Source organism: Neomonachus schauinslandi, chromosome 5 (assembly GCF_002201575.2).
Source record: "Neomonachus schauinslandi chromosome 5, ASM220157v2, whole genome shotgun sequence".
NCBI lineage: Eukaryota > Metazoa > Chordata > Mammalia > Carnivora > Phocidae > Neomonachus > Neomonachus schauinslandi.
Window position 1 is genome coordinate 31,594,118 of NC_058407.1, and position 12,657 is coordinate 31,606,774.

Sequence of the window (12,657 nt, forward strand, 5' to 3'; positions counted from 1 at the left end):
CTGTGACATAAGCAGGGTGGTCTCTAATGGAGGCTGCTTCCGGTCATTTGGGAAAATCCTCTTGCAGGTTGGGAGGGGGAGTTTTTGACTCTACAAGGTTTGTACCAGAACCATCTTGGCAGCCCTTCTCAAGGGGGGGTGGGGGGAAGCTGTGCCCACAATGGAAATACATTATAGTGAGTCTAGGGGTTACCCTGGGAAGAGGTGGAAGAAGAGAGCACAGGTTCTGCACCTGTGGCTTGTGATCTGTGAGGCCCAAGGCCTTGGAAGCCACAAAGTCAGGATGTTGAGCTCCCGGGCTTACAATGTGTAGCTTTTTTTGTTTTGCTTTGTTTTGTTTTGTTTTGTTTTTTATTATCATCACCATCCTTGCCCCAGCTCACATCTCCATCATTCCCCTTCAGGGACTTGGGACTCTACCTGAGGGCTTTCCTCCCACAGCTCTGGTCTGGCTACTACCTAACAGAGCTGTCTCTCTGGACCTGTTTCTTATCTGAAAAAAGGGGAAAGTTGAACTACTTGACTTTATAATTCCATTCCAGCTCTGAAGTTGTTAGTAGAACTTTTTATTCTTAACCTACTTACCCAGTGTATCTCTGATAAAATTAATACTTTTGCTTTATTAAGAAGCTACCACTTTAAGAAATTATTCTCTAAAAGAAAAGAGAATCAGCAATAGTATTTGGTATCTTTTCTTTTATTATCATTATTATTTTTTTTTTTTTTTAAGATTTTTTATTTATTTATTTGACAGAGAGAGACATAGCGAGAGTAGGAACACAAGCAGGGGGAGTGGAAGAGGGAGAAGCAGGCTTCCCGTGGAGCAGGGAGCCCGATCTGGGCTCGATCCCAGGACCCTGGGATCATGACCTGAGCCGAAGGCAGACGCTTAACAACTGAGCCACCCAGGCGCCCTCATTATTATTTTTTTTTTTGCAAGAGAGAGAGAGTGCGCCTGCACCCAAGCAGGGGCAGGGTGGGGGTGGGGTGGTGGGCAGAGGGGGAGGGAGAGAGAGAATCTTAAGCAGGCTCCACGCCCAGCGTAGAGCCTGATAGGGGGCTCGATCTCATGACCCTGAGATCATGACCTGAGCCGAAATCAAGAGTCCCACGCTTAACTGACTGAGCCACCCAAGCGCCCTATTTGGTATCTTTTCAATCTAATTTTCCCCATTGTATTAAATTTTATACATGAAATGTTATTTTTGGTGTAGTAAGTTTCTGTCATGTTTTGGTATATAAAATTGCTTGTGCTTTTGAATATAATTCCTGGGTGTAGAAAATAACCATCCTTTGAAATACCCTTGTATATATAAATTTTGCCACATAAAATACTTGAGTCGTTTTCTACCTTATCATGTCATGTTCACTAAAATTATACTTTTATTTTCAGTGTGCACATTGATATGTGTATTTTAATGCGCCTTAAGAAATTATAGATCTGTGTGTTTTCTTTAGTAAAACTTCCTATTTTCACAATTTGATTATTTGAGGTAACCTCCGTTTTTGGTACAGCTTGCAGGAGACATAGTATTTAAAGTGCGATTTTGTTCATTATATTGTCTAGAGCCAAAAATTACTTCATGCAGTCGTTGCCAACAGTAGTAGACAAACTAAAAGGAAAAGTCTATTTTATGTTAAGTTTAAGATTAAATGATGTGAACAAAGAGTTTTGATTTGACTCAAGACTTAGGTTGTAAGGATACTTAGGGCCAAACATTTGCTCTTTATAAAATTTGCATCGAAGTATTAATTGCAGCAACCACTCCATTAAATATATATGTTTGCTTATATTAGGCTCCAAGAAAACCATGCAGATGAAGTGAAAAAAGTGAAAGCAGAAGTCGAGGATTTAAGGTGTCTTCTGGCCCACTCACAAAAGGAGTCACAGAGTTTAAAATCTGAACTTCAGGCTCAAAAAGAAGCAAATTCAAGAGCTCCAACAACTACAATGAGAAATCTAGTAGAACGGCTAAAGGGCCAGTTAGCCTTGAAAGAGAAACAACAAAAAGTAGGTAACAACAGAGTATTACCAGTATTTAGGAAATATATGTGGTAATAGATTGCTTTTAGAGAAGACTTGTAAAAGATGATAGCGTATATCTCTCTGTTGTAATAAAAGTATGAGCTTTGTCTTATGCTGTTAAGCAGAATTTTTCAAGATAATTCATTTTAATAGCCATTTGTTGGTGTTTTTAAGTACAGATATAGTCCAATTATTTTTTATGTTGTCATCAGTTTGATTTGTGAGTTATCAATAGGAAATAAGGGGATATCTTAATCCTGTTATTTTCTCTCCTTTTCTAACTGGGATTTTAATGCTACTAAGGCTATTTTGAACAATTTGAATAATTGAACAATTTTGGGGAGCAGGAGGGAGATACGACAGTGAGGGGGAAAGTTTAAAGAAGGAGGTCAGAGAGAGAGTTTTTTGAGAAGCAGTTGATCAGTGGATTATCTAATGTATTAGTTTTTAAATTTTATCTCAGATTTGATATACTCAATTGATTTAGAAGGTGCTGCTGTTTTTCTGTGCTAGCTTAGGAAATTTATTGGCAAATTTCAAGCCTTTTTTCTAATCCTATGATTTTCCTTGTTTTTATAAATTCAATTAGTTTCACACAGAAGTATGTACTGAGTGATTCAAATAAATATCTAAACTTGGATATTGAAACAAAACATGCGGTTTTTATAATATAAATGTCTTGATTTAATGCTGGGTTCTCAAAATTACTATTGTCAAGATTTTGAAGTCTCTCACACTCAATTTGGAAAGAACTGAGTGCAATTACTAAAGGAAATTCATTTGAAAAATTTGGACTGTTAGGCTGTGAATTATGTTTGTATAAACACATGATATTTTAGGAAAATAGTTAAAAGTAATAAAGCATGTTAATTTTTTGTATTACATGTTGTTCGTATAAAATACTAATTTTTTAAAAAGTGCATATGTTATAATTTTTAGGCGCTTAGTCGAGCACTTTTGGAACTCCGGGCAGAAATGACAGCAGCAGCAGAAGAACGTATTATTTCTGCAACTTCTCAGAAAGAGGCAAATCTCAATGTTCAACAAATTGTTGATCGACATACTAAAGAATTAAAGGTGAACCTAACACATGCATCAGTATAACAAAATACCTTATAATTGCTATTAGGAGAGGAGCCACTTTGACATATAGTAATTTTGATAATGAATAGGGAATTTATTCTAATGAATTATTGGTGGATATATATATATATATATTCATTTTGGGTTTTTTTTTTTTGTTTTTTTCTGGGTTTTTTTGTTTTGTTTTTTTTTAAAGATTTTATTTATTTGACAGAGAGATCACAAGCAGAGGGAGAGAGAGGGAGAAGCAGGCTCCCTGCTGAGCAAGGAGCCTGATGTGGAACTCGATCCCAGGACCCTGGGATCATGACCCGGGCCGAAGGCAGCTGCTTAACCCACTGAGCCACCCAGGCGTCCCTCATTTTTGAACAATAAGAATCTTTATTGTACTCACTCTGATTATCATTTTAGAGATTAGGAAAGGATATGCCATTATTAGCTACTTCTTCCTAATAGAATTAAGAAACATTTTACTTAGAATTTTTGTTTCTATGTTGATAAGTGAGAAAAGTGTGTAGATTTCATTGTTTTGTTTTATTTCTTTTATCAGAATTTTCTAATTTTTGCTAGTTCATAATATGAGTTGATTAGCTTTCCTTTTTTTCTTCCTGAAATAATTTAGGGGGATTATATAGTTCCTGACATTTAATCCATAGAGCTGCCTGACTCGGAAGCCTTTTTTGAAGTTATTTATTTATTTTTTGGCTATGTACTTTATTGTTTTCATTACTGATCAGTCATTAGATGTGATTTAAAATTTTTTTACAAAACATATAGGTTTCATAATGAGTTTTAAATTTCTTCACACAAAGTTTCAGGTAGTACATCCTGCATAAAATGAAAAATCCACTTTTTATATGTTTGTAATTTTGGTTTACTCAATTTATTTGTATGTCCTCTTCACCACCATTAAACTCTGTAGGGACTGGATTGTACTTAGGCTTGTTTGTTTGTTTGTTTTTTCATTTATTTTTTTGTTAGTAATCTCTACACCCACTGTGGGGCTCAAACTCTCAAGTACAGAAGTATGTACTAAGTGAGTAATTCAAATAAATATCTAAACTTGGATATTGAAACAAAACACGTGGTTTTTGTAATATAAATGTCTTGATTGTACTCATGTTATCATCTTAGAGATTAGCAAAGGATATGCCATTACTAACTACTTCATCCTAACAGAATTAAGAAACATTTTACTTAGAATTTTTGTTTCCAAAATTGCCAGCATTAAATCAGGTTGTTAGTGGGTTTTTTCCCCCATGAACTTAAAAGTTTAGATTGAAACTTTATTTTTAATAAGTTTTAATTTAATAATCATTAACTAAACCTTTTTAATAAGTATTATTAAGAATAATTTAATAAAAATTTAGATCAAAACTTCCTTTTTATTAAGTAATAGATGTATTCTGTTTTATTGTTGATATTTGATGAAGATTTATGAACTAAACCTTTCTTTACTTGCAGTCACAAATTGACGATTTAAGTGAAAATCTTTTAAAATTGAAAGAAGCTCTTAAAACAAGTAAAAACAGGGAAAACTCACTAACTGATAATTTGAATGATTTAACCAATGAACTGCAAAAAAAACAAAAAGCCTATAATAAAATGCTTAGAGAGAAAGATGGAATTGATCAAGAGAATGATGAACTGAAAAGGCAAATTAAAAGACTAACCAGTGGATTACAGGTGATTTTATATTTAATTGGGGTAATGTCTTTGATTTAAAATATATAGGTAGTGTGTTTATTCCCACTTTTTAATTTCATCTATATTACTTGCTAAAACTAGCTTTCAGATCACTTTGATTAATGTAGCTAATTCCTTCAGTGACCTGTTGTATTTGTCGTTTTAGAGTAGCCTATTTTTAAAATGCAGAAGTAGCTACTATGTTCTATATCAATAGTGCATTTAGAAAAGATGGCAATAGCCTCAGAAAGTTTCTGTAATTGGAATATTGTGTATTTTGTTTGATAGTTTTTTACTTGTAAAATGTAAAAATACATCTTATATTTCAGGGGAAACCTCTAATAGATAATAAACAAAATTTAATTGAAGAACTCCAAAAGAAAATTAAAAAGCTAGAAAGCCAAGTGGAAAGAAAGGTGGATGAGGCAGAAATAAAGCCTGTGAAAGAAAAGGTATGTGAAGAAACATATTGATCAATATGTTTAAGGTAATGATAGACTTGGGCACCTGGGTGGCTCAGTTGGTTAAACGACTGCCTTCGGCTCAGGTCATGATCCTGGAGTCCCTGGATCGAGTCCCGCATCGGGCTCCCTGCTCGGCAGGGAGTCTGCTTCTCCCTCTGACCCTCCCCCCTCTCATGCTCCATCTCATTCTCTCTCTCAAATAAATAAAATCTTTAAAAAAAAAGGTAATGATAGACTAAGTTAAATTTTATAACTGATGAACAGAAGATCAACTGTATTAATTTGAGGACCTAATACATTCTATAAATGTATCGAATAATGTAGAGAAGTCTAAGACAACTTTCTGTCCTTTAAGAATTTATAGGAGACTCCTATAATGTAGCTCTTACTCAGAAGTTACTAGAATGTCTCCATGTCCTCTTCCTGACATTATAGTACCTCTATAATCCCCTCACACTTTACCTATCCAACTTCTCCCTAACCTAATTTTTTACATAAATTGGTGCTTTTGATTTTGGGAAAGAAAGTTGGGCATTTTTAGTCTGCTACCTTGACCCAAATATGTCCTTTTTATCCTTCCATAGACTGGACTGTTTGTTCAGGGTAAACAAAGTGATTTGGAATAAAATCAATATTTGTAGTAATCAGTAACCAAACTACTCATAAATTGATTCTGAAATGTGAGAGAAGTTGCTTAAAATTTTCTAACAGGTTAACTAATAAACTATTTTGTAATAAAAATTACTAACAAATTATCAATCCCATCAAATCCCCTAAAACTTGCTAAAATGCATATAATTTATTACAAATAATAAACTGAAGATTTGTATCGGTAACATTGGAAATATCGAGACCTGGGAAATAGGTGTTACTAGTAATGTTTGCCCCTGTAGAAAATCACAACAAAGGAGCTAAGATTAGGAAAAATTTTTTTGTAAAATTTACCCAGAAAATATTCAATATCTATAAAATAATTTCAATAATATGAACATAAAAGGAAAGTATCTTTAATGCCACTGAATAGAAATTAGTAATGGAATTAAAATATCTTAATAGAGTATATTCCAAAACTCATTTTACCTATGAAAATTCACCAATGTTAGTATGATTTTTATTAAAATGTTTGCATTTGTATACATTGAACCACAACATACTTGCTGTCAGAAGCTTTGCTGGTAAAATCCTAAGATAAAAATGTCCTTACTCTTCCAGATTGCTTTCTTTGCTGCCTCCCTGCCTTTAATGTTCCTAACCTGATTCCTAGCAGAATACTTCAGTAGCCTTGTGGCTTTGCCTGGACTCCTAACCTGTGTTTCAGTTTATTTCTCCTGAAAATAGAAATGATACAACTTGCATTGCCGGTTTCCCAAGATTATTTTGCCAATCGAATGAAACAATATGTGCAGCTCTTCTGTAAGCAATTCAGTCCATACCACTGTATGATATTATTACTAATTAGGAAAAGAGAACACAAAGAGCAACCCTAATATTCAAATTTGTATCCAGGAATCTAGCGAGAGGATTATTTCAAATTCCACAGTACGGGGCACTTCTAATTTATGAATGTTTTTATATTCAAAACATGCTTTTGTATTGAAATTTCTACACCCTTTTCTCTGTCAACTCTTTATAGCCTATCTATATGAGATACCAAAACCCACCCCCATGCCTTACATTCCTGTTTCTTATGCTGCTATACTTTTCTCCATAGCATTTATTATTATCTGACATACTAGAGATTTACTTATCTATGTGTTCATCTTTTGTACTATAAGAATAATGGTTAGAATTGCTCAATCCCTACAAAGCACTCCGATGCTGCAGAATTATTTACTTATATACCATTATGCCCAAACTAATACTTACATTTCTGGAAGTCACAAAATTCAGAAAAAAAAGAAATTAATAATGATCAAACACTGAAGTTTTTACATTTTTTAAAAGAATACTTGTTACCTAAATAAATAAGGCAAAAAATTGGCCAGTGTCAAAGAAGACAGTTTGATAGGGCAATTTATCTTAGTTGGGCATTTGACTTTATACTATGGCTTTTAACTCTTTCAACCCCAACATTGCCTTTTGTAATAAATACAGTGTTTCATAACATCCTCTGTACTATTCCATATGAAATTTATGGTTACTGGAAACTACCTACATGTGTAATTTCAAAAAAATCATTATAAATGAAATATAAAGGAGAAACAAAAAATAACTTATAAAAACAATAGATATTTCTCATATTTCAATATGAAAATGCTCTGACATACTACACTAGACAACATAATGAAGTAGTCTTGTAGCGTTAAAAGGAATTCAGAGCTACAAATGCGGACTGATACAAATGTATTCTCTTGGCCGTTTATATGACCCAGTGGCATTGCTAATGCCATTAGCTAATTCTCTTCACTGCTCTTTTTTTCTTTTTAGCACTTATCACCAGCTAACTTACTACAAAATATTTTTTTCTTTCTTTTTGTCTGTATTTTGCTCCCTTTCCCTAATCCACCCAACCAACATAAATTAGACTGTAATGCTTTTTCTCTGGTTTATTCATTGCTTCTACTTCTAGTGCCTAGAGTAGTATTTGGCAGATGATTAGCACTATATAAACATCTACTGAGTAAGAGAAATCATGTGCATTGGAGATTTGAAGGGGCTATGATGCTAGAAGATAGCTGTTTTGGTTAAAATTGAGTTGGTCCTTTGTACATATACATTCTTTGTTAGAAGCTTACTTTGGTCATGATCATCTTTATTAGAATCTTAAAGATTCCTAAGTCTTGGCATTAGTCCAGACTGTTCCCTAGAATATCATCTGTCAAGTAATAGAATACAGAACGCTTAAGCTGAACGGCATTTTTGCTAATAGCTTGGCATGTCTAAAGATTCTAGAAGTTACACAGCAAAATGAATGTATTTACATATTCTCTAAGAAGTATTGATTTACCATTGCTCTAGTAAATTGTATTTGATAAATCTTGAAATTAAAAACAACATGGGTAATTTTCTCCTTCGTTATTGTTTACAGAGTGCTAAAGAAGAATTAATTAGGTGGGAAGAAGGTAAAAAATGGCAAACCAAAATAGAGGGAATTAGAAACAAGTTGAAAGAAAAAGAGGGGGAAGTCTATGTTCTAACAAAGCAGTTGAATACTTTGAAGGATCTTTTTGCCAAGTGAGTTTAAATTTAAGCCTAATTAATTATGTGTAAAGTCTTTAATTGATTTGGAAGTTAAGTCATTTTTTCGTATTTGATAGTACATATTTGATATCATACTTGAGAAATTTCCTAGTTTTAATTATCATTTATTATCTGTGGTTCACTTTTTATTTTCTTTAAAATGTGTTTAAAAGTATTTTAACAATTTGGGCACCTGGCTGGCTCAGTCGATTAAGCATCTGCCTTCGGCTTAGGTCATGATCCCAGGGTCCTGAGATCAAGTTCCGCATCTGGCTCCCTGCTTGGCAGGGTGTCTGCTTCTCCCTTTCCCTCTGTCCCTCCCCCATGCTTGTGTACATGCTCTCTCTCTCCCAAATAAATAAAATCTTAAAAAAAAAAAAAGTATTTTAACAATTTATAAATGGAGTTCCTATAATTTTGAAATAAGTGAGCTCATAGCAAATACAGAAAGGTCTAATTTTTTTATGTTGGTCCTGTAATTGAGTAAGCTGTGGTTTAATAAATTGAATGCAAAACAGTGAATTATATATTTTCATGATGCTATATTAAATCCCACAGAGCTGACAAAGAGAAACTTACTTTGCAGAGGAAATTAAAAACAACTGGCATTACTGTTGATCAAGTTATGGGAGTGCGAGCTTTGGAGTCAGAAAAAGAGTTGGAAGAATTGAAAAAGAGAAATCTTGACTTAGAAAATGACATTTCATATATGAGGTAGGCTGTTTCATGAAAATGTGGTACCCCTTATAATGAAGAAAACTGACTGACCCATAGTAACTGATGGGAATGTGTATTACTTTAGGCTTGGGTTCTGTTGTCTTTTCCCATGTGAGTTAAGATATTCTTGGTTCTTTGTATGCCACCTGATTTTGGACTGTATTCTTGAACTTCTGAATATTATGTGGTGAAACTTTGGATCTTGGTTAAATTCTATGGAAAATGTGGATAACTTTGTTTTAGCAGGCAGTCAGTCTGGATAGGTTCAGGCCTCAAGTTCCAACCTGCTTTCTGTGGGCTGTGGTTCTAATATCAGTTTTGTTTTCAAAGCCTTTCCAGTCTCTTTGGATCTGTCCTGCCTGTGCCCCTCCCAGTTTGGAAGTCTGGTACATGGGCTGTCTTTGGTTTGTTAGTTCAGTTCTTTGAGTCTTTGCTACTTTAAGATCAGATCCATGCACACACAGCTCAGCATTGAGCCCAGAAGTTCATAAACGACTTTACAAGATCCCTTTCTTGAGTTCCTCCCTTTCTGTGATTTCCCTGATACTTTCCGTTTTCCTAGGGCTCCCCCTTTTGGTACTTCGAACGAAATCTGGGGCTTTCTCCCTCAGCACTCACACTCACCTTCAGGTTTCAATCAGTGTTGTATTCAGGCCAAGAAACACCAGAGGAAAAGGAAAGGTAAATCACTGTCCATTTGCTGATAGGTAATTCCGGTATGCTGTCCCAATCTGTAAAATACTTACTTTTCTAAGTTCTCAGATAGTTGTTCCATGCCTTTGGGAGAGACAAGATTGGATATGTTTACTCCACTGTACCTAGAACCAGATCCCCCCTCTGCACCCTCACCCCCACCCCCTTGTGCTGTACCATTTCTTTAGCAGAGCCTTTGAAATTTTTTTGTTTCGTCCCCTCTTTCCAAGCTGTGTCTTCTGATATAATCAGTCATGCAAAGCAAAATAAAATCATGTCCTAACAACAACTGAAACTGTAATAATTTGTTTCATTCATTTCTTCTTAGATGAACTTCAATTAGTTTTACATAATCTGTCACTTCCCCTACTAAGTACTTGACAAGCTATCTAAAATCATCTTAACGATCATTTTTAAAGTCTGGTACCTAGCTGTCATATTTGGATATGAGGATACTTGCTGTTCTTAAATTTATCATACTTTTTTCCCCCTTTCTATTGATCTTCAAAAAATACCATTATTGCTTCTTTATCAATGCCTGTGATTGCGTGTTAATGTAATGTGAACTCCTTTAAAGGAACACTCCTGAGTGCCTACATTCCTTTCCTTTTTTCCTAAATCATTGTTTCTTAAATCCCTCAGAATTTTCCGTGAAGAAGAAGAAAAAAGTAATTGAAGAATTCTTTCTTTTGACACCTCTTATATAGTTACTGTCTGATCCCATCAGTGGCTCCTTCCCTTCCTTGGTTATCTTGATCTAAACATATGTTCAGAACAACATCAAACCCTTTTTTCTCCTTTGCAGTTTTCACAAGGATCAAAATACTTCAGTTTTGAAACCTAATACTTTTAGAGTATTTTGTTTTTTGTTTTTGTTTTTCTAATAATGTGAATCTGTGTGGGCTGAAGTAATTGGAGAAGATTTGATAGAAAAGATGGAACTTACCTTCTCAGTTCAACTTGAATTTCTAAATTTAATGAATCAGATCTAGATATTAAAGGGAGGAGGGACATTCCAAGAGAGCAGAACCCTAGCAGAGACATAGTGGCAGGGGTGAAGCTTTCATGTGTGGTAAAAGTAGACTCCTGGACAGTTAGGGTAGGCCATGCACATAAGACTCGGAGTAACAGATTGTTCCGTGGCATCACCAAGAGCCTTTTTTGAATCCTTGAGCTTCTTGAGAAGCACACAGATGTTATGAAGTTATTATATAATGTTTTAAAAATAGTGGCTATTTTGATTTGTCTTATACAATTCCATATAAATAGATGCATATCTTTAAAGATGATTTCTGTAAATCAAAATACACTTATTAACTCATCATTCAAAAGAGCCCTGCAGCAAATCCTCTGTAGAGGATCACTTTATACTATAAATAGTCGTGTCCTGATTTTTGTAAAGTTTACAAGTTTGTGGAATTTCAAATAAATACAGTGTTAATAAATATATATTTTCTTTCTTTTCTCTATTTTGACATAGTAATTAACTGTGGAGAGTTGAAGTTTGAATAGTAAAGAGTCTGTTGTTGTTTCTCATAGGACCCGCCAAGCTCTCCCTCGAGATTCTGTCATAGAAGATTTACGTTTACAAAATAGATACCTCCAAGAAAAACTTCATGTTTTAGAAAAAAAGTTTTCAAAGGAGGCATATTCTAGAACTTCAGTAAGTGCACACGTTTTTGTTTTTCTGTTTTTAAAGGTTAAAAGTGATATCAACTTCTACCTTTATCTGACCCAGAACCTTAGATTCTTCTTATAATATTAATGCAATAAATCCAACTTTTATTTTTACCAGGTGTGGCGTATATGAACTTCTTTAATCCTCTTACATAAGTAAACTTAAGATTCTTATGCATTGCATAAAACTTTATTACAAATGAGATTTTAAATGAAATTATCATTTTGAGTTTTGCTGTGGCAAGAACATACAATTGGGTGAATTAGAAAAGTATGTCATAGCATTGTTTCCATTCAAGTGTGTTATATATTTCTAGTTTTCCTTTATAAAAAGATATTAATATTGTTTGTTGTATCTTACTTTAAAACAAATAGTGTGTATATTTTTGTTATTTTTTTCTTTTTCTTCTTTTCATGTTTCTTCTCTTTTTTCTGCTTCAAGCAGAATCTGTTATGTGACTCAACTACGCTTTCTACCCTTGCTACCAGTGTTAATAAATACAGGCAAAATACTTTTCACAAAAAGAACACTTCACACCGGAACAAAAAAAAACCCATAACAGTTTTCAGAATTAAAAATGGGAAGGGATTAGATACCAGGGACAACTTATATCATCAGGTACCTAAAAATATTCTACAGTATTACAGTAATGAAAACCACACAGCAGAAGATATTGCAGATCCTACGGAGTTAAGTACATCTGAGACAAGACCAAAAAATAAGTCAAGTCCATTTAGGTCAATTAATGGTATCTTGGCAGATGTTAAGTCCCATTTTGAAAATGCACCGGATCCTGAAATTAAGAAAATTAATCAAGACTGTTGTGAAAATAATAAACAGGAACATAAGAACAAGGAAGAGAATGAGCTAGGCAAGAATGATGAAGGAAAGGGACACATAGCTGAAGATGTGAGTCACAACAACCACTTGGATCCAGAAGAATCTGCCAGAGAGGACCCTGACTATGCTACAGTTGCTGCCACCCTTAATCAGTGTGCTGAGGAGGACGCGCAGGCAGATTCTGACGCCGATGTACCCGTCCAGCCAAGAGATGAAGTGTCCCAGGTCTGAGTCGATGGCGGTCCTGTGTGTGTGTGTTAGCTGAATTCTCCTCTAGCAAGTGGTATACA

At 34.4% G+C, this 12,657-nt stretch overlaps 1 protein-coding gene across 1 annotated transcript in view; it reads left to right on the forward strand.

The window, feature by feature from the left end:
• The window catches only part of CEP290 (centrosomal protein 290), an 85,965-nt gene that overhangs the window by 55,346 nt on the left and 17,962 nt on the right, over positions 1 to 12,657 (forward strand). The window contains exons 38-44 of the mRNA XM_021687316.2: positions 1,798 to 2,011; positions 2,966 to 3,103; positions 4,574 to 4,795; positions 5,125 to 5,247; positions 8,288 to 8,433; positions 8,998 to 9,153; positions 11,389 to 11,512. Of these exons, the coding sequence (XP_021542991.1) occupies positions 1,798 to 2,011; positions 2,966 to 3,103; positions 4,574 to 4,795; positions 5,125 to 5,247; positions 8,288 to 8,433; positions 8,998 to 9,153; positions 11,389 to 11,512 (1,123 nt within the window). The remainder of the gene's footprint in view (positions 1 to 1,797; positions 2,012 to 2,965; positions 3,104 to 4,573; positions 4,796 to 5,124; positions 5,248 to 8,287; positions 8,434 to 8,997; positions 9,154 to 11,388; positions 11,513 to 12,657) is intronic.